This window comes from Polyodon spathula, chromosome 32 (assembly GCF_017654505.1).
Source record: "Polyodon spathula isolate WHYD16114869_AA chromosome 32, ASM1765450v1, whole genome shotgun sequence".
NCBI lineage: Eukaryota > Metazoa > Chordata > Actinopteri > Acipenseriformes > Polyodontidae > Polyodon > Polyodon spathula.
The window spans coordinates 3,578,921-3,605,013 of record NC_054565.1 but is presented as its reverse complement, the minus strand read 5'-3'; the positions used below and the strand labels follow the sequence as shown (position 1 = coordinate 3,605,013).

The 26,093-nt window shown below is 40.6% G+C and overlaps 1 protein-coding gene across 8 annotated transcripts in view; it reads right to left on the bottom strand.

Annotated features, from left to right (window-relative positions):
* luzp1 (leucine zipper protein 1) overlaps window positions 1-26,093 on the bottom strand; it is a 45,949-nt gene that overhangs the window by 4,358 nt on the left and 15,498 nt on the right. For 7 of the 8 annotated variants that reach the window (XM_041233988.1, XM_041233981.1, XM_041233983.1 and 4 more), the window contains exon 3: window positions 8,083-11,324. In XM_041233988.1, coding sequence (XP_041089922.1) covers window positions 8,083-11,022 — 2,940 coding nt within the window. In that variant the 5' untranslated portion in view covers window positions 11,023-11,324. Of the gene's footprint in view, window positions 1-8,082; window positions 11,325-24,843; window positions 25,016-26,093 lie in introns of those variants that run through there. The other variant, XM_041233989.1, reaches the window with a different exon arrangement.

The following is a 26,093-nucleotide window of genomic DNA, read 5'->3' as shown; positions in this document are numbered from 1 at the left end:
TCAATTATGTTCATATAGTCTCAATCCTAGAATTCTTGGTGATGCAAAACTTTTGGCCATAGCTGTACATTAGAGTATTAAATAATATCCAAGTGGCTTTTAGGCAACAGTAGTAAACGAAATAGCAATCCTCGACTCCAGTTAGATATATTAACAACATTGTACTATTCTTCCACATGCAGGAACAGCTAGATTAAAGTGGACTTCATAGGTTGGTACATTACCACATATGTACCTTATGCTCTGTGTGTGTTGTTAAGGTAACTCCAGGTATTTAAAAACAACTAGGAGTGTTTTACAAGCTAAAGTGAGATGCTGCAGTGAGTTTCCACGGAGGGTAGCGGTCGAGGCAGCATTGTTAACAGAGTCACTGCCAAGCGGAAGGCTTGGTAATTTAGGAGTGGACACAGGGGAGCTGGCAGCCACTTAGAGCGTTACACTTAAAAAACAGAAAAGGAGACTCGGTTTAATATGCAACGCAAAACCGAGACGCTTCATAACCTGCGGCTGAAAATCTGCTGAAGACCTAACACTGTAATTCTTTCAGTCTGGTTGTCTGAACTTTGATTCCCTAACAAGGTCAAGTAACTCTGTTCCCACGTTTCTTTACAGACAGATGAGCAGCTCAACAGTGACTGATACTGAAGAGTAAACATGTAGACGTTTCTAGCGGAGATATCTTCCTAGACCCCCAGTGAGTGTTGAGAGTAAACAGCAATTCCCCTACCCTTTGTTAGCCTACTAATCCCACTGTGCCGGTACATTTTTCATTACCAATGCGGTACATTTTCTGCACTTTGAACAGACAATAAGGAAAAAGCCCCTTACTGTTTTCACATTCTCCACGGTTGCCTACAACTAATCAAATGAAACACTGTAACAAATTAGCGGGCTTGCTGGTCTGGAAATACTGTTAAATTAAAAGCTGCTAATCAAAAAAAAAAAAAGTTGGCTGGCTGGCTTCATTAGAGGAATCAGATTGCCTGTGCTGTGAATGGGAGAAATGTCCATGGTCCCTAGGTAGACATGATAACCAGCTTGCATTTCACGCGTGGCTTTTGTATTCACTAAAGCATTGTAAAAGAACCTAAAATGAAGTCATTCAACAGAGCTTTCTTTAACCTACAGTACCAGATGTGAGCCCTACATAGTGTAATGAAAATGGAAGTGACGAGAGCAGGGATATCCAACCTGCTATTACAACAAATGACAGCAAACTATCTCTATTACTATCAGTAGACATTTGGTTTTTAACACAGAGCTGCATTTCAATACATGACATGCAATTAACAGGTCATCAAATATAGGGGACAGAAAGGGGGATATGAATTGAGACACTCTCTCCCTCCTCCACATATCTGCTGCCATGATCACACTATTCCAGGGTCACTTAAAAGAATGATAATTGCATTTTAATATTAAGAATATACTGGCTTGGAAAGACCATGCCACTGTAATACAATTCCCTATTAGTCTGCTGTATTCCCACGTGACGATGTGGAACTAGCTGCCTGCGGGTCACAGCGACTCACTGCCCATCCATGTCATGTGTCACTGAAGACACATCCTCCTGTTGGAGACAAACTCATATTTTACAACCGCAGTAAGTGGTCTTGGCTACTAGCCACACCAGCCTCTGTTCAGCTATAATTGTTTTAATGCAGAAACGGAGCTGCTGGCAAAGAACCCAAAAATCAGAATGCGTGTTAACTAGAATGAAGCAGGAAATGAAAGAGAACGAAAAGCACACCACGCTTAAATGTCAACCCCTCTGGACCAATTGTGGCACAGTCTCTCAATGTTTGACCCCTTTAAGAGAGTCACAAAATGGTAATAAATATAAATTACACCAGAATACTACAATAAAAGATAGAAATAAAACTGCAGTGAGTTTCTCGCATGCAACATCATTGAAATGGAAACACCAATGGCAATTATCAGTGTACAGAATGACTGGTTAGGCTAGCTCAACTGGTTCAAAATGCTTGTAGAAGGCTTGGTGTATCAGAAAGAAAACTGACTAAATTGCTTCATTTTTTTCGTGCTGTGCAAAAAAAAAAAAAATATATCAATGCATTACAAATGTCCATGCTTTGAATCTATAATAACTTTTAGTTTCATGAATGCCAGGTATGGATTTCACCTCGCAGCTCGTAATTCACAGCGCGTTTCTCTCTTTCACATCTAGACTCCGCTATATTTAATTTAATCCTAGAACACAAATGCCACATCTGCAATGCAGTAACCCTCCATCTTCGCCTTCACAAATCTAATGTTGCACTGTATATTGTCATCAATTTTACATCGCTGGCAAAAGTGCAGAGGCTTTAAAATAGCGTTAGTGTTGAGTGTATAACCAGGAAAGCTGGAAACCACACACCCTGTTCTCACTGAATCTTGTTCTTTGGGTATTTAGTTCTTTATTCCTGCAGGAAGAGAGGCCAGACACCCAGTAGGAGTCAGAAACATAATAGAAACTGCCTGTGTCTGACTCTTCTCAGTGGCATGGAAAAAGCTCAGTCCCAGCTAGACTTTTTATTCCTCACATAGCAAAGGCCATTGAGGTCCTCACTACCTGGATGCCGAGGGAGAGCCTCATAGAGTCCCCATGTGTAGTGCAATGCACATGACGAACATGAGACACTTCTATTCCAACTGGGGGAAAGGGTTTTTTTTTTGTTGCTGGTGTGTAGGCTGGAAGCGAAACTCTTGTTTCTTGTATCTTAAATTCCCTCTACTTTGAAGAGAAGGCCTGTTGTGGTAGCAGATTTTCACATCCCTTGTGTTTTTTTTTTTTTTTTTTTTTAACTACCTCACTTTAGAAATTCACCATTTAAGAGTCTTTTTCTGAAGCAGGAGATTAGTGGTTGAAAAGGGACATTGGTAAGCAAGCCTGTTAAATAATAATCCATACAGAAACATCTATACAGAACAACAGAATATTAAACATTTAAGAAATTATATATTAGAAACACTTATATGTTATAAAAGAGCATTTTACTTCAATGTCATTTGATGCTAACCCTTTATCTTAACAGACATTAAGATATAAATAAGTTTGTTTGCATTCAAGTTTAATTTTGTAACTAAATAACTGTTGCCAATATTGTAAGCCACTGGCTGACTACCAAGGGAAGATATGACCAAAACAGAAACAGAAAACAAAATAAGAAGTGCTGGGTTCTATTGGTGGATCATGCCCATTCTTAGGAGAGTTTCCATGTAAATTGCACCAAAACAGAATTGTGCAACAGGTCTTATCTTAAGGTAGAGATTATATGTTTTCACTTTAGCTATGATGTGGGTTGGTGGCTCACGGGTACTTTACCTTCACTAAAAATGAGTTCTGGCCTAACATTGTTGCATGTGAACATAGAGCACACCATTACAGATTATTAGCACATACTTCTTCAATGTAATGATCAGCTTAACTGGCTGAGTATGGCTGTTTTTTTTTTTAGGATACTTGACTTCATTTATGTTTTTGGATACTCTTAAAGACATTACTGCCCAATACAATAAATGTAATCGAGCAGGGAAAACGTCATGGAATCACTTGGTCTGGGAAACATCTGCTTTACTTAAATTGTATGTCTGTAGGCGAGAAACTGAACTGTTGTGTGTTAAACTGAAACGAATGAACGGCAGCGTGAGTTACATCTCAAGGGACTGAACCTAGAGAGTGAAAATTGAGTAAATGAATACAATAAATCAATATATTTACCTGGGCTCTGTAAGGCTTTATTATCTCAAATTATGAAACCATTTAAGGGTCAGATTTCTTCTTAATTAAGGACAGTGATTTTGAAAGTCATTCTAAAAGTTTCCATCATACAAGCTAGGAGGACACCACATTCACATGTCAATTCTACAGGGGCACACATTACCAATGAATAAGCCCTACACCACGTCTCCTCCGACACAGGCACAGGCTTAGACAAGAAGGCCAAACAACTCGACCCGAGGTCACACAGTGGGCAAGTGACCGAGCTGGGACTCAAACCCAGGGCTCTCCTGGCTCCTCTATCTCCAATCACAGCCACTACAGTACATGTAACTGCAGACTTGGCAGGCAGTGTGGTCTAGTGGAGGGCATAGTGCCAAGAGATCCTGGCAAATCCCAGCTGAACCAGACTCCTCATGCATCCCTTGGGGTCAGGCCGTTTAGCTCCTTGGGAACCAACACAAGGCGATTGAGTGTGTTGCTGTTGATCCCGGGCCAGCACTCAGGTATACACATAAAACGGTGACATCATTGCTTTGCTACAGTTATGAGTCTTTAGTATGATAAATATAAAAATGATTGGCTGCTGAGGATCCTTCATCCAATCAAAAGTGCCAGCCTTGTCTGCTGTATGCCACAAACAAACCCTGTATTGTATTTTGTTTCTGCTATGCTGAATTCTCAATATCGTTATGGTTGACATTAGTATCTTGAAGAAAACATTTTCGGCACATCACCAACTGAAAACAGGCTTAGGTCGGCCAGGATGTTCTCTGCTCACTGCATATCAGAGACCCCTGTGGTCTGGCCGAGCGCCTGTGGGCTTGCCTGTAAGCTGCCCAGAGCTGCGTTGTCCTCCGACGCTGTAGCTCTGGGTTGGCTGCATGGTGAGTCTGCAGCATGTAAAGAAGCGGGCGGCTGACGGCACACGCTTCGGAGGACAGCGTGTGTTCATCTTCGCTGCTCCCGAGTCAGCACAGGGGTGGTAGTGGTGAGCTGAGCCTAAATACAAATTAGACGTTTCAAATTAGGAGGAAAAAAAAAATAAAAATGTAAAACTAATTGTCGACTACTAAATTAAAAAATAATCATTCTTTCAGCATTATGGAAGGTGCCAAACCTCCACCGATCAAACCTGGAACCCAATCCCATTTATTCTGCTGTAGTGTGTGTGTGTGTGTGTGTGTGTGTGTGTGAGGTTGCATTCTTACCCTTTCCCCAGTGCTATGTGAAATGCTGACTCCTAGGTTTCACACAGGAGCCTCAAACCCCAGGATCACCCCCCCAGTTAGTTACACAGGTCTTATAAAACACAAAAATAAGCCATGTTGTGACTGAAGTCTATGAGGTGGAATTTTCCCAACAATAAGGCAACATATAAAATAATTCACTACCAAGAATGCATAGAGTTCCAGTATCTTTCCTGCACTGCAAGAGCAGTCTGCAGTTTTTAGAGGTAACCCACAAATGCACCAAAAAAAATAAATAATACATTTAAGGTGGTTTTGGATTTGTTGCATAATTCTGGTTTTGATAGCACTTCTGAAATATGAAATATGAAATCCTTACTCCGTCAGCTTTTCAATAATACAATATCTCACAATACAGCCTAGATAATATAATTACATAGCACCTTTCATAGTGGACCACCATCACAAAGCACTTTACAAGATACAAGACCCAGGTGTGTGAACTATGCATAATCTGCAGAGTCACTTACAACAACGTCTCACCCGAAAGACGGAGCACAAGGAGATTAAGAGACTTGTTCGGGGTCACACAATGAGCCGGTGGCTGAGCTGGGATTTGAACCGGGGACTTCGCGGTTACAAAACTGTTTCTTTAACCACTGGACCACACAGCTTCCTATACCTACAAAACAGCATGTTACATTTAAAATAGTAATCTTAAAGTTATTTGATTAGAAAAAGGACGATGTTTGTTTTGGAAACGCGTTAAGTTGATTCAGCATGATTTCATTTGTAACACTGCAAGGGTAATGAATTAATATCGAGTTCCTCCAAACCTAACATTTATTCAGTATGTACAGAGATAGAGTTCTTGATATGGATACCTGTTGAATGTATCATTGATTAATTGTTCATTCTTTCAAATTTATATTGCTTTCTTTGTGAGTCTGATTCTGCAATACAGAAATGTCCTGAATGTCTTAAACCAAAGCCAAGTACCGGAAAATACAGTACTGCCTGTAGTGCAGGGTCATGGGATTTTCAAAAATCACTAGAATAGGTGACTACTATTAAATTGTACAGTTAGCAGCTACCAGTTGGAGACAGATTAATAAATACATTTTCAATAAAACATTATAAGTATGACTTCCATTGTACATCATAGCAATTACTGGCTTGGCTAGCACGTTGTAGATTCTTCTTTGCATTTATTCAATTTTTGCTTACGCTGGTTTCTTGGAATCAGGTTTGTAAAAACTGCTGTTCCCAGCAAAGTATTTCACTATAGCTGCAAAACGTGAGCTTACTTTATATAGCTTAGTGAAACCCAGGAGTTGAGCAATTTAAAAAAAGTGGACTTGTTTCAATCATAAATGTGAAACCGGTGTAAAAATATTTTATTTTTTTTATGTGAAAGACAGAATTTCTACTGCAGTTAGAAGTAAACTCTTGTTTTTTAGTTTGGTAGTGTGTGCTTGCTTGGGCAGGAACTTCATTCATGAATTTCCACCCTGAGCACTTTGTCCATGATTCAGCACTAGTGATAACACAAAACATTACAGTGCTCTCTATAAGATAGGCAGTAACTACATACCAGTTTAAAACTGTGACAGTTATTGTAAAGTAACTGGGCTACTTCAGGTACTCAATTTTACCTACAATAGTAGCTACTGTGTTGTCTCATTAAATTCCCAGTTTTGACAGACATCCCAAAACCCTGTTTGTGACCTATATAAATGCCTGCTTTGAATTTTGAAGTAGGCCAGGGATTAGTTGTTGAACATTCTATGGTTGAATTGAGTTTTTTCCCCTAGTAACAGTTTTCTCTCAGAAATCTGCTGTTAGCAGCCATTAAAAGGTTGGCCGAGTCAGGACACAGCACAACAAGCAACTGCCTTCTTGCAGAAGTTTTTCCACATCCCTTTATTAAATTGGGTTCCCTGAAACTATTTTTTCATTTAGGTTAAGCAACTCAATCTAAGCATTTAACAGGAATATGAATCTAATTTAGGAGTTAAAAACAAAAACGCAACAAATGTAATAACAAAGCTTGCTTAAAGTCTAATTGTTTGAGCTTTCTAAATGAAATAAGGTCTTGTATTTAGTTTTATTATATATTTTTCTTAAAGTACATTGATATGTATTTGCTGTTTGCTTGGAACTATGGCAATGTGCTGCATCTTTCCCTGGGAACTCAATGGAAATGAGACCTCGGTCTGTCAGTAAGGAATTACTGTAAAAAACAATGTATGCTGTGTGCGGAATTTGATTTCCTGAGATTCTATACAGGGTTACAACTAGATTTCCCTCCTTGGACACCGGCATAGAACAGCAAATAAAAAGACACACTAAAAGCATTGTGTTTCCTTACTGTAGCTATTACCTTGGTCTGATTCGTGCTTTCCCTTACTGAGCTCTGTGAAATACAGGCCTTGGGTTAATGCTGACAAGCCAGCGAGTAAAACCAGATTCAGAGGAGACTGCCGGTAATGAACCAAGTGGCTGAACCTCCCAGCCTTTAGAGAATGTTAACAGCAGCCAGGCAAAGCACTCCGAATGTGTGCTACTGGGACCAGAGCCTTGCCTAGCTGAGAAACTTGGTAGTAAAGAACTGGCGACGGGGGGGGGGCTGCTGGGTAGGCTAGTGTGGGTACTGACTACATAGTCCTCCTACCTTTCCTTCACACCATTTTTACTACAATCACTGTAGTTTGTGTAAAGAATTCCCTTGTTTAGGTCACACTGCCACGAGGAAGTAGAGAAAAGTGCAGAGGGAGGCTGTTAACTTTTCCATATTTTGTAGCGAAATAAAAATAAATAAATAGATGTGACCCAAATATGAGACTCAGTATAATGTCCTCTCATGAGACAGGACTGCTAAAGCTGATCTTACATCATAAGACTCATGATTTATAACTAAATACATTCTGATGCTTGTAAAAACTTCTGGAGCAGCATTCAGACTTCCTGTAAATAACTGGGCAAGTCCTTGTCATCTTGTACCGCTATATCTATTCCACCTAAAACACAACTACATTGTTTAAAGTAGGCAACCATAGTGAGTATGCACTGAAAAAGCTGCACTGAAAGGCATAATTCCAAAGAACAATGAACTGCTGCTATTGGATAAAACTGGGTGTCATTCGATAGGTGATGTCATTAACTTACCGGTGATTTTGGGCGGTTCCTATAGGACAGCTCCTGTGCGGTTACTGGCTCATGGGCTTGGGCGTAACTCTTCCTCAGAAGGCTCTCTGTTTTGCTCCTTCGCACCGGTTCTGGCGGTTCCCAGGAACCCACAGTGCTGTTTATCCTCCGCATGTACAGCTCAGCAGGACTGGGCTTAGAGGTGTGGCTGGTCTCCTCCCCGTCCAGGACGGTGGTAGCCCGGTAAGCCCTCCACGTACTGCAGGAGTCAGAGTCCTCGTCGCCGGCATCACTCTTGGATTCCTTGCCCTCATCTACGGAGAACGCCCCTTGCTTTGTCCTCCAGGTGCTCCTTACAGTCACCTTCTTCACATCTAGAGAGCTCTCCTCCATGGTAGACTGGTGGCTCCTCCAGCTGCCACTGCTGCTGCTGCTGCTGCTCTCAAAGGACGTCTCATTATTGTTATTCTCCATCGGTTCCAGGGCCTTGATGGTGAATGAGCTCCTGGAGACCTGAGCTTCTATCTTATCCTCTGATGCAAGGAAATCCTCTGCCTCCTCTGAGGACTTTAGAGTGAATTCACTCTTGGGGATAGCGATCTCGTAGGGTATGGACAGAGTATTCGGTGTCTCCCTTGCAGTTATCACTATATTGCTGGTAGAGGTATGCCTTTCCTTTGGTGCATCGCTGCTATTGCTACTGCAGCAGCTGGACCGAGGAAGTGATGGCTCAGAGGGGTATATGGTAATGCTGCTAGACATCTTGCTCACTGACTTGGTGGAAGTTTTGGATTTGTTTTCTGAAATCAACGGCTCCACCCCAGTACCACTCATAACTTCCTTACAGTCGATCTCCACAATGGCTGGCTTGATGACTGCTTTGGATCTCAGCGCCTCCCTTGGGCTGCACACTCTACGGATCTCAATCCCTGTCGGGGTGTGCGTCGCTTCCGAAGACATGCCTTCAGTGGCCGTGGCTCTGGCTGTTTCTTCCTCAAAGGAACTTCGAGCGGATGATCCTTCTGAAACAGAGTTCTGCAGTCTGGCATAGCGAGTATACCTCGAGGACACAGATGACCTACCACTTAACGCAGTCACTTCAGGGGATGGTTCAGGCTCGCCTAGGGAGGACAAGTGTCTGGATCCTGTGGATTCGGTCTCAGAGGCCGAAGATGGGCTCTCAGACCCATTATCCTGCAGTGGTAAAGAAGACGAATGAGACCGGTAAGACAGGGCTGACCCGTTGGACTTGGAAACAGGGGCTGAGGCCAGTCTCTCCACTGGCTGATCCAGCGAATATGCCTTTGCATTCTGCTTTTCAGAGAGTAGTGCACTGGCAGATTTATTTGGCTTCTCCAAAAGTGCATCAGTGTTAACTGATTCAAGGTCGCTTCCAGGGTACAACCTCTCAGCCCGGTTTTTGCCATCACTCTCATTGGTTTTAGAAGATGTTTTCCAAGGCTTTTGGACATTCTGGACATTAGCAGCCGGGGGGTAGCGACTGAGAACCGAAGGCACCTCCCTTGTTTTCTTCACCTCATTCTGGGATATGCTTGTGGACATACAGCTGGAAATCACAACTTTTTCTTCTACTCCCCTTCCCCTTTCTTTGACTCCGGTATCAACCAGTGCTGTTGTGCCAGCTTTCCCAGCCCTTCTGCTCTTCAAACTAGGGCTAAGAGCCCTGCGGACAGATTGAGGACAGCTCTCCTCTGGTTGACTGTAGTCTCTGTTCCTTATCCTTTCCCTTCTCTGCTGAGGAGACAGTTCTCGGGTTTTGGAGACAGGCTGATCTGTTGCCCCGCTCCTGTACTTGGGCTTTTCTTGCCGGAAACCTCCCCGGACATTTATCTCCTCATTCTCTGCTTTGCCATTCTCAAGGATTTTAGCACCGCTGAGCAGCACCTTTAACTGTTCCATCTGATCGCTCAGGGCTTTGTTGTGGTTTTTCTCCATCTGGAATTTCTCCTGAAGCTCTCCGTTCTTGGCCTCGGAGTTCTTGAGTTCCTCCTCAACCAATTCAAGCTGCTTCAGGCGGTTTTTGAGTCTCTCAATCTCCTGGTTGAGATCCTTCACCTTGTTGTCCTCCTGGCCCTCACTACTGTTCTTTATGTTCTCAGATTTGTTTCGCAGACCCACGTCATCCGACAACTTCAAGTAGTCAAGACTCTTCTTCCTCATACCAACCTTGGTTGTCATGCCCGGGGAAAGATCATCTTCTATCCGGAGATCCCCAATCTCTGAGGAGCGATGGAGGAGATTGGATGCATTCCTGCTTTGGTCTGCCAAGTTGATCCTATTGTTTTGTTCCAGTTTCTGGGTCAGCTCCTGTATCAGCTGCTCGTCCCGCTTCTGCTTCTCCAGAAAGCTCTTCCTCTCATTGACGAAACTCAACGTAAACGACTTTAGCTTTTCCAGCTCGCCCACCAAGCTCTGCTCGGCCTTGTCCAGCCTGCTCTCGGAAGACTCAATCTCCTTCAGCCGTGCTTTAAACGTCTCCAGCTCCGAGGCAAGCTTCTTGGTCAGGTTCTTCTCCTCATTCAAGCTCAGACAGAGCTGGGTGCAATCTGATTTACTCTTGCTGAAGGCTTCTTCCAGTGTCTCCATTTCGGCCATCCGTCTCTGAAGCCGTTCAGTTTCAGTCTTCAGCTCTTTAGTCATATTTTCCTCTGCCCCCATCTTCTCATTGAAGAGCCTGCAGAGTTCCTCTGCCTTCCTGACTTCCTCATCCTTGCCCTCTATTTTCAGGACACGTTTCCGCATGGCGTCCACATCGTTTAGCAGACTGGAGTTGCTGCCTTCCACCTGGATGACCTTGTCCTGGAGGTCTAGAAGTTCATCTTCGGCTTTCTGCAGGTTCTTGGTAGCCTCCTCAAGCTCATCCAGACGGCGACCGAGGCTCTGCAATTTGTGCCGCAGGTGGCGGCTCGTAGTATCCTTATAGCTTGTAACGTCTGCCATGGCTGCTTTTACTTGACAGTCTTCCCAGACGGCCACATTTGCGTAGCAGTGCGTTGAGCACGTTTTTTGGGGGTTTATTTACAATAGGTTTTCTTGTTTCACCGCTGAGAAGTATTTTCTTTCTGAATTGTATCTTTGTTCTTTTATGTTGTTCCCTTTTTATCCTTTTTTTTTTAATACGGATATTTGATACACCAACCAAGGTAACAGGTCGTTATAATCCAGTCTCCTGTGTTGTTTTTTTTTTTTTTTAATCTGGCCTTTTCATCCTTAGGGTTCGCCGTCAAGATGAATATACAGACCTGAAAAGGAAAAAAAAAAAAACATTAAGAGATCTCACTACTTTTAGTGCTGTATCTTTAACAGTATCTTAAAATGGATGTTATTTTTTTCCATTTAACACTAACAGCACTGACCTTTGGATATCTAAATTTGGATAACTAAATATGCTGTAGGATAACAAATATACTGTACAATAATTAAAATATATTAACCTTGCTAGGCTATTGTGGTTGAACCTTGCACAATACATGGTCCACTTTACTGTGCTGTATTGTTCTTTTATTGTCCAGTGCAGGCAGGAACATCGCTGATATGATACTAGCAGTGAACAACCAATGAAGGAGACACCCTAAAATTGTCTTCAGTTACGTTAAAAGGTCAATAAAAATCACACCTGGTTGAAACACAATATACATTGCAATGCATATGCAAGGTTTGCAAACTGCACACTGCTCTCTGGTTTTAGCGAACATAAGCTCCTGTCAGAATGGGGGAAGGGGACTGCTCACTCACTCTTGCACACTGTTTCTGACTTTACTACTGTGGTCAGATTATTACAGTCGGCCAGGATTTAATGACCTCAAGCAATAATGATCATGTGGTTTAAGTGCAAAAGACAACCTCTAGAAACCACCTTCCCCGTGTCGCTTCGTCTCTCCCCACCCTTCCAACCCCTCCTCTGTTCATGGATTTCCTGTTTGACAAAGTGCTGACTACAGCACTTCTGAAATACAGTCTTCCAGCCTTTTACTCCCCAGCGCACAGACAGCTGCTTCCACTGCAGAAACGCATTTCTGTATGTCCTTGGTTATTACAATTTATACTTATTATACAGCGTTCAATCTCAGCATGGACAACCGTTCATTTATTGCACAGAAACTGCACAGCTATTATACAGCTATTATAATTATACAATATATTTACAACCATGGGCGACCTTGGATCACAATTGAATTGGAGGTTAGAGAGATGCCATGATTTTGTTCCAACACAGCTCATTTCACATTACTGGCCATCTATTAAGTAAATTCAATACCAAAAATACTCTTTGCCGTCTTCAACCATAATCCTGTACCTTTGCCAAACCAGCTACCGCTGAGCTCATAACATCTGTGCTTTAAAACAGCACAAGGAAGGAACAGTCAACGTTGATATCATTGTTGATTCTTTAATAGCTTTTTAATTTTTATTCCAAAGTGTTGCATAAAATTATATCAAATCAAGTAACAGCATTAGTAAGCACAAGCCCAAGGCTGTCTGCATGGAAATGATTCCTTTTTAACCAGTGGTTGATATTGCATTATTTTATGTACTATATTAACTTGTGATTGTTATTAGTATATACTATGGTTTTAATTTTACAATAAACTGAAGTAATTAAAATCAGCAGTTTCATCACTACTGAATGATAATAAACCTTTCATTAAAAAAAAAATTGATACTGTGAATTGATGCATGAGAGCTTTAATAATTCAGTGTGTCTGTGCTGTAGTTAACCGCCATTGTGTTCTTTAAATTTAAAAGGAACACTTAAGTCTCTTGGGTCTCAGAGAAACACATTTGAAGTTTGACAGGCTGTCATTCTAATAAGTCGACAAGTTCTTGCTCCGACTATAGTAGGTACCAATATTATTGCTTGAAAAGTTTGATACCTCAACACATCTGGTTCTATGTCTGTTAGTTAGTTTGCTGTTAAAAAAATACATAGAGTATTAAAATATGAAATATATTATATATTCAACATATGTTGCTGATTTTGCTTAGCTGTAAGCAAGCATTGTTTTGCATAATAACAAAACAATTAAAAAGGATTTCCCAGTTTTCCACATCGTTGGGAGTTTTGTTTTTTCACCTTGAGAAACACACCAAGTTAAATCACAGACCACAGGGGAGAGAAACTGGAGTCAGAATTTGTCATACCCCTGATTCCTGCGAGTCACTTTCCCTGTAAACCGAAGACTAGAACATCAAGTACTTCAGTAGGAACGCTGAATGTACAAACATGCTGTTTTTTATGAAGCAATCCAATTATTATAACACATGTAACCATAAAGCACTCTCATTGTCTTACCACCTCGAAAACAGCTCAGGAAACCTTAAGAAAAACATTATTTCCAATGGAAGCCAATGGTGCAGAATAGGCTTGAAACCAGCTCAGAGTAGCATCACTACTTTCATCTACATTATTGCTTTTCAGATGTATGTTCTTGTTTGTCAATAGTGTATTTTTTTTGCAGTTTGTGGTTCTCACTCTCCTGCTATTTTTATGTGCATACTCGCTAGATCACTTACATCAAAACTGCCCTAGTATATTGCTAACTGGGACTACAGTAAGTCCCAAATAAACCAGTTTGGAAATAAAAACTGCACTGGAATACTTTTTGAAGTTGCTTGCAATAGCAACCTCCAAAAACAAAATCCACACACAAATCTTAATCTTCATAATGTGCTTGTTTAAAACTTTGTAAAGCCTGCCTTGCTGAAAAAAAAAGGGCAACTTGAAAATCGTTAAGCGTGGACAGGGTGTGGAAATATTTTGGCCATTGCCCAAACAAAGCAGCTTTTAACAAGTCAGACAAGGATGTTCTCAGCGTCTTTGATTTTTTGACTTGATACAACTTGACATTTATAACCCTAACATGTCAATTCTAGTTTAAGGGAATGAAATTAAAAACAACGCGTACACCCAGTCCATCTAGTTACAAACATTTATAAAATAAAAAGTATTCACATATAACCCAAAATAAACTTGCACGGAGTTACTTGGGGTACATAGAAAGGCTTATTTTGGTACTGGCATAGATCAAGCAATGTAGATATTTAATATTTGCTTTTAAATAATGACTTGTAGTTTGTTGTTCTTTCTTCCTAATTTCTGTTTTTTTCTTGATAGCCAAAATGTGTGTTCATCAGGTTTTACTCATTTGTATCGTCCTGAAAAGCAAATTGCTGTGCGATCGGCTGTGCAGTCTTTGTACAGCAAGCAAGGTCAGGAACAGTACATTTCAAATGAAAGGGTTTCAGGTTTCCCAGATGGAAGTGGATTCAGTTGAAATTTCATGCTGGAGTTTGAAAAACTGCATGTCTTTGAGTTAACTTTCTTCATCCCTGAACTGGCAACTCTGTTCAAGTGTAGTCCTGCACGTGCTTTCCCTGATCCGCTTCCATGGCTCCCTTCCTGCGCTTGGAAAAGTGTGTGCCAGCCATCGTTATCTAAATGACTGCAATCAGAGCGGTAGGAGGGTGAAAGGTTAAGTAATGAACCCCCCCCCCCCCCCTTTGTGGATGCAGTGTCTCTTGGGGAGCTGGCAGAGATCAGGTTAGGAGAAAAAGGAATCAGGCTTTACCGTAAAGATTCAAAAACTGAAACTAGGGTCTTTTTTAGACAAAAAAAAAAAAAATACACTGACTGTCAAAAGTACACGAGCAGTACTTCTTGTCCCAGTTATTATATTCAAATGTTTTTTGTTGCTATGTCTCTTTGAAACATTCTTCAGTTTCTTTTTTCCAGTAGGATGCTTTCAATTACAGCTGGTTTAGCTCAGGAAAAATAAATATGAAACCCAGACATCCAAATACCTTCTTGAAAATCTCTTTAAAACAGTAAGAGGCACTGCAGCTTTACCCTGTTCCGTGGACAGGGATACGAATCCTTTGAAAAGGACAGAGTTTTCTACAGCTAGATAAATTCTGATAGCACTTTGTATAGAGGACTGAGCTTCTAACCATCTGCTGTCCATCCAAGAAACTTCTTGTAAATAAACCTACTTGTGCAATCTGGTGGTTAAAATCAGATATCCAGCCTGCCTACACCCTTAGTAAATGGCACGACACAAAATCATGAATATATAATAAAAACTGGTCAATATTTAACCCCAGATAAGGATATGGTGTTTTACAGTACTTCCAAGAAATTAGTTAAATGATTGTGGCATCATTTAACTAATTTCTGAGAGTATAGAATATTAACAAAGCACTGACTGTACCGATAAGCCATTTGCAGAGCAAAGTGTTTGGATTAGCCAAGCTATTTACTATTCAAATTAGAGGCAACGACAATCAATTTCAAGTGAACACCCAGTTAGGTTTGCAGTCCTGAACAGGGTAAAAAAAAAAAAAAAACATTATTGAACAATTTGCTGATTAAGCTAAAAACAAGAAAAGCAATCTGCTGTTGGGACATAAAATTAGCATGATTGGAGACGTGGTTTTAAATTGTTACCAGTCTCAGATCCATAAAAGGTCTGGTGAACTGAACCAAGCTAATGCTTTCTTTACCGGCAAATAAAACCAAGCACAAACCTTCACAATATAATTAAAAAAAAGAACAGCCCGTTTTTAATTCATATTCTGCTCAACTCTAAAACAAAAATATGCACCTACTGGTGTTAGAAACAAAGAATACATTTATGTACAGAATATGAAGCCAGTATCTCAAAGTAAACATTTAAATAGGAATTCTCTAACTATTCAGGCGATATCAGCAGTTGAATTTAAAAGAATAAAAGCTCCCTTTCAGGGGATTCTTAATTACTCAGAGCGGTACAGTAGGTGTAACACAGTGTTCGGTGAGTTTGTTCCCAAGTGAAATTGCGGCAGGCTTGCAGATGTACTGATGCATGCAAAAAAAAAAAAGAAGAGCAAAAAGTGATGCTGTTTCTATCATACAATATGGAAAAACAAGTCAGCAGTCGATGGATTTGCGGCATTGCCTTCTGCAAGTATGATTGTGGTTCTTTATGATAAGCTTCTAAGCTATATTGTAGATGGGTGGAACTTCAGCTGACCTATTTCTGTATAGTACTTCAAATACAGCACATAGATGTGTCTGTAAAGGACCAATGTGTAAGAAACTGCAGAGGTGCTGCAGCGGTTCCTGTTCAATCTGTGCACCCCCCCACCCCCCCACACCCTCCAGTATGCGAATCCCTTCTCATCTCAGTGCTGCAGATCTCCTCTTGCAAGGTCATTTCCCATCTCTTGGGAGCACAGCACAGCTTTCTCCCTTCAAAGGCCCTCTGCTAGCCTGTAACGCTGCTAGTTGGCCATTTTATTCAATATAAAACTATTAAATCAGAGGCCAAGATCAATGGACTGAGCCACCTTTCTTTTCCCACGACACCAGTTTGGGGCCTCTTTAGAAAAAATAGACTACAGTATTACTGCTGGCATGGCATACTGTATCAAAAGAAACAGCTATTCTCATATACCCCGATTAGCATGAATCAAATAGGTAGTCCAAGATTAGTACTAACTGGAGTCAGGCACTTATCTATTAATAATGTATGCCAAGACTATATTCTAGAAGCATGGCAGGTTAAGTTCAGCTGGAGGAAAGAGGCAAGTTAGCTGAAGTTTATACAATCCTAAAATGGTATCGTTAACCCAAGCCACTACTTCAAGTTAATAATATCCCAGGTGAAATAACAGCTTTATAACATATCTAGCACCATTAAGGCAATTCTTAACCAAAAACACCATGAGGCTTACTTGTGTAATTTCCCTGCCCCTTGTAATGCTCTCCAAAGTACTGCAGAGTTCCACGGTTTTGGGGGTTAAGCTTTAATATACCTGTACTTGGTACAGAAATGTAAATGTTGCCCTTTGCTTTATGCACTGAAAGTGCAGTGACCTAAATTCCGGTTTTAGTGGCATGTAACCCTTCTGCAATGTCTCCAAGGCTTCTTTCTACCTGTGTAAACATTTTATTAATTGGTAAACAAAGATATGCAAAGCGGCAGTGTGTGCACTACAAGCTACACTTCATCCTCCACTTCCTTTTGCCTGCCCATAACAAGTCTAGAGCCAGTGATGAAACCAAAGAGGAACGCGCTTTCAACTACAGCACCCATCTGTCACTAGCAATTAGCCCTCTACTGAACTGAGCTGAACACAAATGAGAAAGCCCTATTACTACAGACTGTAACATGGTACAGCCGTTGAAAATGTTACATTTGGGGACAGAGGCGTTTCAGAACTCTACATCGAGCTGCAAAACGTCACAATTAACTAGAAATGGGAAATGAAAGCCTTGGGAAATGTTAAATGGTTTGCGAGTAAGTACAATTGATTTGAGAAAGGTCATTGATAAGTCCAGAGGCTGAAACGATGCAGTTAACTTCTACTGTACATCACCCGTAATGGAATTGTATTGAGAGAAGTGCAGAGGCTGCAAAATTGTGGCTTGCTATAATAACTTCCACAATATGATGAGAGAATCACAGAATACAGCTGTGTACAGAGTATGAAGGCAATGTCTCAATGCTCCCCATGACACTCGCAGGGTGCACATCTTAGGTCACAGGTGAAAGTGAAGGACCCTGTTACATTCTGCTCAACAGTGAAAATATGAAATGTCTGATTCATTAGCAGGGTGGGTGCTGCAGGAGATTTTCGTGAATAATGCATGAGAATTTACCTACAGGATGAGGATGAAAAAGCAGCAAAAAGGTTTAAAAACAGCTGCTTTCTGCTCTGTTAAGCTAGCTTTGCCTTTTAGTAACGCGGCAGCTTTTAAAAATGCGATGGTTGCAAAAAATAAACAAAGGTAATAAAAAACGCTGCCGCAGGAAGCACCTGGCTTCTCTACAGTTCCCACTGCACTATGCTTGCAGTACCTTCTTGTTTCACGGTGGGCAATTTTAAATCACTTTCCTACATTTACCATTTGATCTCAACACCAGCCACTTGCAACATTTTATTTATTACCACCACATCTATCTTTCTATAAATATAGGTTGGCTGTGTACTATCTAGGTATCACAAGACAATAAGGTGCTAAACACACAGCACACTGCTGAACCCCACACAACATTTGATACATTTCTACCTAACAAAAAAAAAAAGAGAGAAATCGTCATTTCAATCGAGTTTGAGTTGGTCCAACAAAAATTAATGGGTTACCTAGCCATGCTGTTAATGGTGAATTATTTGACAAAGTTTTGAGATTAACAACCAACTAGGTAGCAGACGAGCAATGCTGGGCCAAACTAGCCTCCTCTCGTTCATAAATGTTCTTTACTCCAAAAGTTAAAGGCTTCAAAAACTAATTCACAATAAAAGCTATCCCCTAACTAGTTTAATGAATGAACAAACCATAAGCGTGCAAGTTTTACAGATAATGTAAGTCTTTTTTTTTTTTTCTTTTTCACTAATGAGATACCAGTATTATCAACTCAGCAACTAAGTGCTTCAGGTCTGTATATGTTTACGTTGCTAGCACAGGCCCTGCTGCATCAAAAAATATCATTACAGGGGTCTAGCTGTTATTGTCTGAGAACATTGCGTACTGTTTTTGCTTTGCTTTTTTATTTTATCAGCACCTCCTCTCTCTCTGTTGCCTCCTTTCACAGTCTCTCAGCTCCATGTGCTGACACAGCAGCTTCTGCCTCTTGTAAATCTCTCAGCAGCTCAGAGTAAATCCCAGCTACAGAGCGAGCACGTATCCTGCAAAGAGCTGCAGTCTTCCTTCTAACTACACTGCAGTGGCTGATCCATTACTACATCAAACAGCAATGCGCAGGACTGCATACACACAGAATAACTTGGCAGTGGGCTCACAATGCTATACTCTGTATCACATGTACACAAACCAATGTCAAAACAGCAGTAGTAAAGAAGGCACAGAAAGAAAACCTCAGGCAAGAAAATGTTAAAATGAAATACTAATAACTGCAGTCATTCTCCAGAGTTTGGGTTGATGCAAGTGTGACAGCTCAGTGAGGTGATGTTATTAAACAGCTTCGATACCCATGAAATATTCATTCCAGCCAACAGTATGGGGATATTATGTTATGGATAAGTAGAACAAGTCCTACGTGGGTTAGCTCTTCAATGGCCCGGACAATACCCTGTACAGTTGCTGTTGTGCCTGTTACTCTAGCACAGCCACTTGGCCTGCAACACCTCTGTTCTCGCAGTGTGTTTACTTTGGGGGGGGGGGGGGGGGGGTCGGGGGGGTGGGGGGGGGGGGGTGGGCATAACTGTATTACAAGGGATCAGTTCGGAAGTCCTTTTTTTTTTGTATCTTTGTTAAGTGAATTTGTCCAGCCCTGGCAAAATCAAGTTCCTGAGTCACTGGCTTGTTGTGTGACGGCTTTGACGAGTCATAGTGTATAGGAAACACTCAAAGAACATGAATAAGTCTCATCCACAGATCATCATGCAGAACATTATTAGTAATAGTATTGGCTGACTCACAAGCTAAAATATATATATATATAGTCCCGAATGAGGTCATCTGTAGTAATTCTGCTTTAAATTGGGTTAAAACCTTGTCCATTACCTCTGAGGGAAACACTCTGCAGCTCCCCCCCCCCCACAGTACCTACATAGACGACTGCATGACTAGCTGGTTCATGGAATGATTCACTTCCACAAATTTCATGGATATGCCGGCTTCACCCGAGTCCAAACGAGATTAGTATAAGCCATCAGCACTCCTTCCTGATGTGAAGCGCTGCATTCAGGAGCTCTCAATTTATAAAAGGATTTCCCACTGCTGTGCATTGTGCAGAATAGACATATTGAGGTCATGAGGTATGCTGCTCAGGAGCGGCACATTCTCCCTGTTAGCAGCAATGGCATTTGCTAAGAGTTTGCAGTGCAGCACCCTTCTCATGCATTACTGATGCTGGATAATTATAAAATCGGCTATGCTGGATGACAGTACTGTACAATAGTCAAATGTGACTTGTACCAATAGGGAAATTTCACTGAATAAGTAGCAAGCAATGCTGATCCAAAATGGTCATAGTTTGAAATTTTTCAGCCAGTAACTTGTACAACATGGAAGCATCTTCCAACTGAACAACTACGAGCAAGGTCTGACAGATCTATTTTCTTATGTACTGTAACTTAAACTAACCTTCAACATAGAGATGCAGCTTTTACATATTACCAAATGCACACAAAGAATGTAACTGCTAAAACACATTTTCAGTTATATCACAAGGGAAAGCCCGCTGGAACAAAACCTGTGTGTTCCATACAATACCACATATACTTCTGATTATTACCAGACCCCTGCAGAGATATCAAGTGAAGGGGCATGGAAAGGAGGTCTGTGAGTTTCAGCACAGTTCTTCCAGATACCTTATTTAATGCTGCAATTAGAATGGTGCCTTTGACTTTATTCCAGTGAGGATACCAGCAGCCTGTTGTTTACCTTGGCTTCAAACGGACAAACAGTTTACACAGGAAGTGACATCAAAAAGCAATCATTTTCCTGGTTTTTCCTCTGGTTTCCTTTCAGGAGAGTTTCGCCCTTCTTAAGCCACAGGACCTCAGAGCAAATTCTACCCAGCTCTCAGAGCACTGCTCCACCCAACTCACTTTGTACTTCACTAGTTTTTACTATAGTAATAAGTCATAATTGATCGTCTGTTCTGCATTAGGCGAGTCATTTCTTCCAATGTTCCTCAAGCGATATGATAAACAGTCACTTAGTTTAGTTTTTTTTTTTTATAAAAGAAGGGACTTGGAAACTAAAATCTAAGGAAATATACAGTTGTGTTTATAGTTCAAGATGTTGACAGACAATTGCTTCCGTGGAAAAGAACAACAGTCAAGTTTGACGAGTTAGCTCGGTTATCCAGGAAACATTCCTATATTTTTTTTTTTTTTTGTTTGTTTTTAAAATAGGTTTTGCTTTTTCTCTTTTTACAAATACTGTTAAAATAAATACATAAATACAAGTCTGTTTACGTATTTATGTAAAGGCCTCACTCTACAGTACCTCCAATCAAAATCCATGAAAACACCCCTTTTGTTTAGACTGGCAGCTATGCAGTGAGGTTCAAGGATGAAACGGTTCATCTGAATTCTTCCCAGACTCCCAGCTCTAAACTCCCCAGAGTTGAAGGGTAATCATTGGATCTGCCTGTGATTAATGAAGCCTACTTACAACCTCAGCCTTTCAATAACAATTGACAGCTTAACAGCTTTACCCAAACGCACAACCCAACACTCAACCAGCAATAAAACTCACTCCCAGGAGCCTTCTGATGTCTTAGCCTTCAGGGATGCTGGTGCGTTTAAACTTGACTCAGGCAAGTCACAAGAATTCATGCAGTCATGCAGCTGCTGAAAAATAATACTAATAAAAGCCCCCTGAAACTGAATTCAAACCACGTTTTCCTGTTTGCCTGGTCCCACCCAGCAGGTATGCACAAAGTCTCATTTTATCATTGCCCTCGTCCCCACCACTAAGAACTGGCACTGGTGGGCAAACATTGGAACAAGAACTGAATTTGGGGAGGTGTAGTCTTTACTAGCTATGTTCCTACAGCAGCAGTGCAGAATGCTTGATAGAACTACAAAACAGCACTGCAGCATGACTGCAGCACGGAAGGTTCGTTTTTGGCACTAAAGACTAGGGAAAACAATGGGGGGAGGGCAACACAAGCCAGGACTTACTAAAAATAACAAAAGGTGTTCCATACGCTAGTGCTTCAATAGAGAAAACAAAACACGTTTTAGACTACTGTATATTTATTTTATGTATTGCATTTATACAGTGCGTTTTATACAAAAAGTATCACAAAGCACTGTACAGTACAAAAGAACAAGCCACAATACATTTGTATAGCATCACACCTACAACTGCCACAATCAGACCACTTAAATAACAGATTTAAATAACAGTATATGCATAATAATACAAAAGCAAAATTATATTACAGTGCTGCTGCAGCAATTGTGATCCAGTCTTGTTGAGCAAAGCATAAACCTCCTCTTAGAATTATTAATAAAAAGTGAATATGTTGTTTGTAGGATAACAGACATAATTTCAGAACTGCTCATACTTGCTTTGTGGTTCGCCCAAACTGCAACTATAAAAGAACTACTTTACTACACACAACATATTAAACTTATATAAACTGTGATAAAGGATCTCCAAACAAAGTTGGAAAAGCGGTTCTTCAGTTCAAGGTGTACATTTAGAGGACTGGGTAATGTTACCATCAACCACCCTGTATTTTCCGCTGCTATTAAACAAGGGAATTAAAGGTAGATTACAAGTGTTGGCTCTGGAAGCGTTCCTCAAATCTGGAGGTACAAATACCAGAAGATGTGCATTGCGATTCCGTGCCAAACAACAAGTTCACACAAGCTTTCCTGAACACAGCCAGCCTCATCGCAGCGCATCAATTAGCTCCAAGGACAGCTGAAAAGAACTAGAACATGTGATTTATGGAGAGAAAGGCCTACTATCACAGCACTTTCACATTCAAGTAGAGTTCAGCCAAGACACCAGAGGCAGTTTCTTATAAAAAGGTTAAAAGTTTCTGAAACTACAACATCAAAAGGTTAAAAATCTGTGAAATACACGGTGTAACAAAAAATCAATTAATAAAAAGAGCTGGCTTATCAAAAAGCCTATTGGCTTTCTGTTTAAATCTGCTGAGAATGTATGCTACAGAAACAGCATTACTTTTACTCTCCTGACAGTTGTCATGGTAATGCTGGTCACATGACTACATCTGTCCTCAAAGCAGCAGTATGTACAACACAGACAGAGAATCTGTAAAGGCTTTGGGTTCAAGAGAAGTATGGCTCTTCCATTTTGATAGACACTCTGAAGTTTGGAGTTTGAAATTAGAACTGGTGGATTCGGTGACGTATCCAAAACAACATTCCCAATGATTTTTACATGGGAAACCACCTCCACATGTTTGCACGAGATACGGTTAAGGTAAGTGAGAAAAATCTGTGTGTCAGATGCTCTCCGAAGGGATGTGTGGGAGGCAGCCTACATCATGCCAAGGGCGACAGGTTGAAAAGCTGCCAGTACCATAGTTATGGTATTTCAGGTTTTCCACAAACTGAGCTGCAAACTGCCATACTGCTCCAAAATCTAATTGGGGTCGATAACGAAATTCTCATTGGTTTTTAATTTTAACTCCCATTAATTGTGACTTTCTCCCTCGTTCGTAGTTCTCAATAATATCACGTTAATAAAATATTGTTCCACCTCTAATATCAAAGGTGTTCTGCAGTATCAGACAACTGTCATAAGCACAAATTTTAAATTATAAAACACACACAAATAGCTCAAAATACAAGGGTGCTAGGATTCAAGCATTCTAATGGGAATACTGACAGAATATTAATATCCAATAAAATAAATATAAAATAGGCCATTCTAAAATTTTGAATAACATAATACAGTACAAGCAGCTACATTTTTATTTTTTTTATTTTTAAGTATTTGTTTTCTGTACGTGTTCTGAGACCCACATTACTTCCAAAGTACCTTGGGGCTTGAAGAATTGTGATCCTTGCTAACTCAAGACTACCTTAAACTAAACTGTTTTCTCAAAGCAGTGCTCTTACTGTGCTGGCTGTTTCTTTCTTCTTTCATGCTACTACATGATGACCATGAGACGCAACGATATCTGTCTGAGTGAAGCACTGGAGGAGTGGCACCACAGTAAATCCATTAATATCTTCCTGTTACGTCATTGTTTCTTGCATGGCTAACAGGCTTTCTGAGTACATAAATGTTTTAGAAATTGTACACGCACGTTGTATTTCGAAACACACACACGACAAAAAGTCGTCGAGCGCCATCTTAAATTTACTTGGGGATTTCCACACCCCACAGGAGCTGCTGCCTAATTAAACCGAACTGTCAGTTTTAATCTGAATCACAGGACCTGACTTGATATCAATGCAATCATCCTGCTGTGAAATACGAACTCTGAGGGGACTGAATGATATCCTCAGAGAAGAGAATATTTTAAATACCTCAATCTAATCTCTCTGCCTCCTGATTCCTGGCCGGTATTTATATGTAAATACAGATCCAAACTACAGTATCAGGCTGAGGCAGGGTACAGGTAAAGGCTCTGGAATATTTGGCTTTGTTTTTAGGAGGGCTACGTTTTTACCAGAACCCTTTGTTTTCATTCGCCTAATAAAAAAAAGCACTGTAAATTTGGATTAGCGTGTACCGAATTTAGAAAGTGTATCACAGTATGTGGCTTTGTGTAAGGGGTAGGGTGTCTGGTTGCCCAGAGTAGAGATGTACTTTTGAATAATCTACATAATTCAACAAACCAAATTGCAAGCTCAGGTTTGTAATGAATAGTAAATTGATGGGTGAATTTAACATTTATAATCCAGACCCCTATGATCAATCTGCAAAAATATAGGAAATATTTTTGCAGTTCTTCAGTGTGAGTGTTACTGGTTAAATAGTTCTGTATTGCTCTTTGGTTAAGTCAACATAAATCAACATTTTAATCATACTGGCGTTTTTTTGTTTATTATATAAAATATTACTGTTGGAAATAAGAAATAGTTTACCACTGACAATCAATAATGAACCAGAAATTACTGATAATACTGATGGGTGCAACATAATTGAAATTAGACAGTAAAAACAGCTCAGACTGATATGCAATGTTTTATTCGCACAGCTTTAAAAACATGACTGCAGACACCTGAGAATTAAACTGATCCCTCTCAAACTGAACCCAAAGCAGATTTCAACTAGAGAACCACCACCACCACCCTGGGAAAATCTATACAGACCGCATCATGAAGATGAAGCGATATGCAGCCGGCTCGGCACTTCAAAAGACAGTAAAGCCAATCAGCAGAGAACTCTCGGAGAAAGCAGCAGAACAGATGAGCCAGCAGGAATCCAGAATATTCCACATGGAAGGCAGTTCCAGCCATTCAAGCAGGCAAACTCAATAGAGAGGAAATAATCTAAAGGAATCCGGCACTTTTAGCACAAGGAATTTTGCATTACATCTTACAAACACGGCAGCACTTAATATTTTACCTGTCACATTAGATGACCCTGTCAGACCTGTTTTTAATAAATACAGGATGGCATTGCTATGATTACATACCATACTGGTACTTATCTAAACAGTATCACACCTATAATCCCGCAAGCACTGCACTCATTCAAATAGTTTCTTAGGTGAGCCGGTAATTGCTTAAAACATTCTGTACTCCAAATACCAAACAATTAAAATGAGTTGATCGTTTCTGACTCTTATCCATGGGTTGCAATGGAAGGTGGCAGTACGCCTCGCCCCACATGATAGCGTGACTCTCTTACAAACACAGTCAAACCCAACTGCTGGTCTCAGTAACCTGGATTAGTACCGATCTATTCGGTGTGAAACCAGCCTGAAGTTATAAGCTCTTCAGTTACACTGAACGATTCAGCAAGGCGTGTTGGTTTTGTTAAGACACAAGCACTAAAAGGCAACATTTGGCTTAGTCTGTATCACAGCATCTGAACTTGGTTTTGGTGCTCGACTTTGCCTTTTGGGGCACAAAAAAATTAATCTGATCGATTATTCTGAGCTGGCACTGGAAAGGAGGCAGTTCTACTGCCAGCTTACCTGGGTGAGACTGAAAATGGGGTGGAGGTTGAGGAAAGGAGGCAGTCAAAGTAAATAAAATAAAGAGGCAATGCTGCTTAAGTCAATGGACATTTTGAGAGTAATCAAGGCTATACCAGGAGAACATGCCCTACACCAGGGTGATGCCAAACCCAATCAGGAAAACTGGTCCTAATTTAAAAGGAAGTGTATGTGCAGGGCAGTAAAAAGTACAGGAAGTATCTGGAGCCTCTAAGGAGGTTGTTAGGAGTCAACCCGAGGAAATTATCCCAAATTTTTGTGTCCAGCTGTAAAACTGGGCATGCGATATTTCAGGTTAAACTTTAACAGAATTAATGAAACGTATTAAGAACGCCACAGTGCTAACAATGACACCTCCCAATTACCATGATTACACACTGCGTGTTTACATCTGGATTC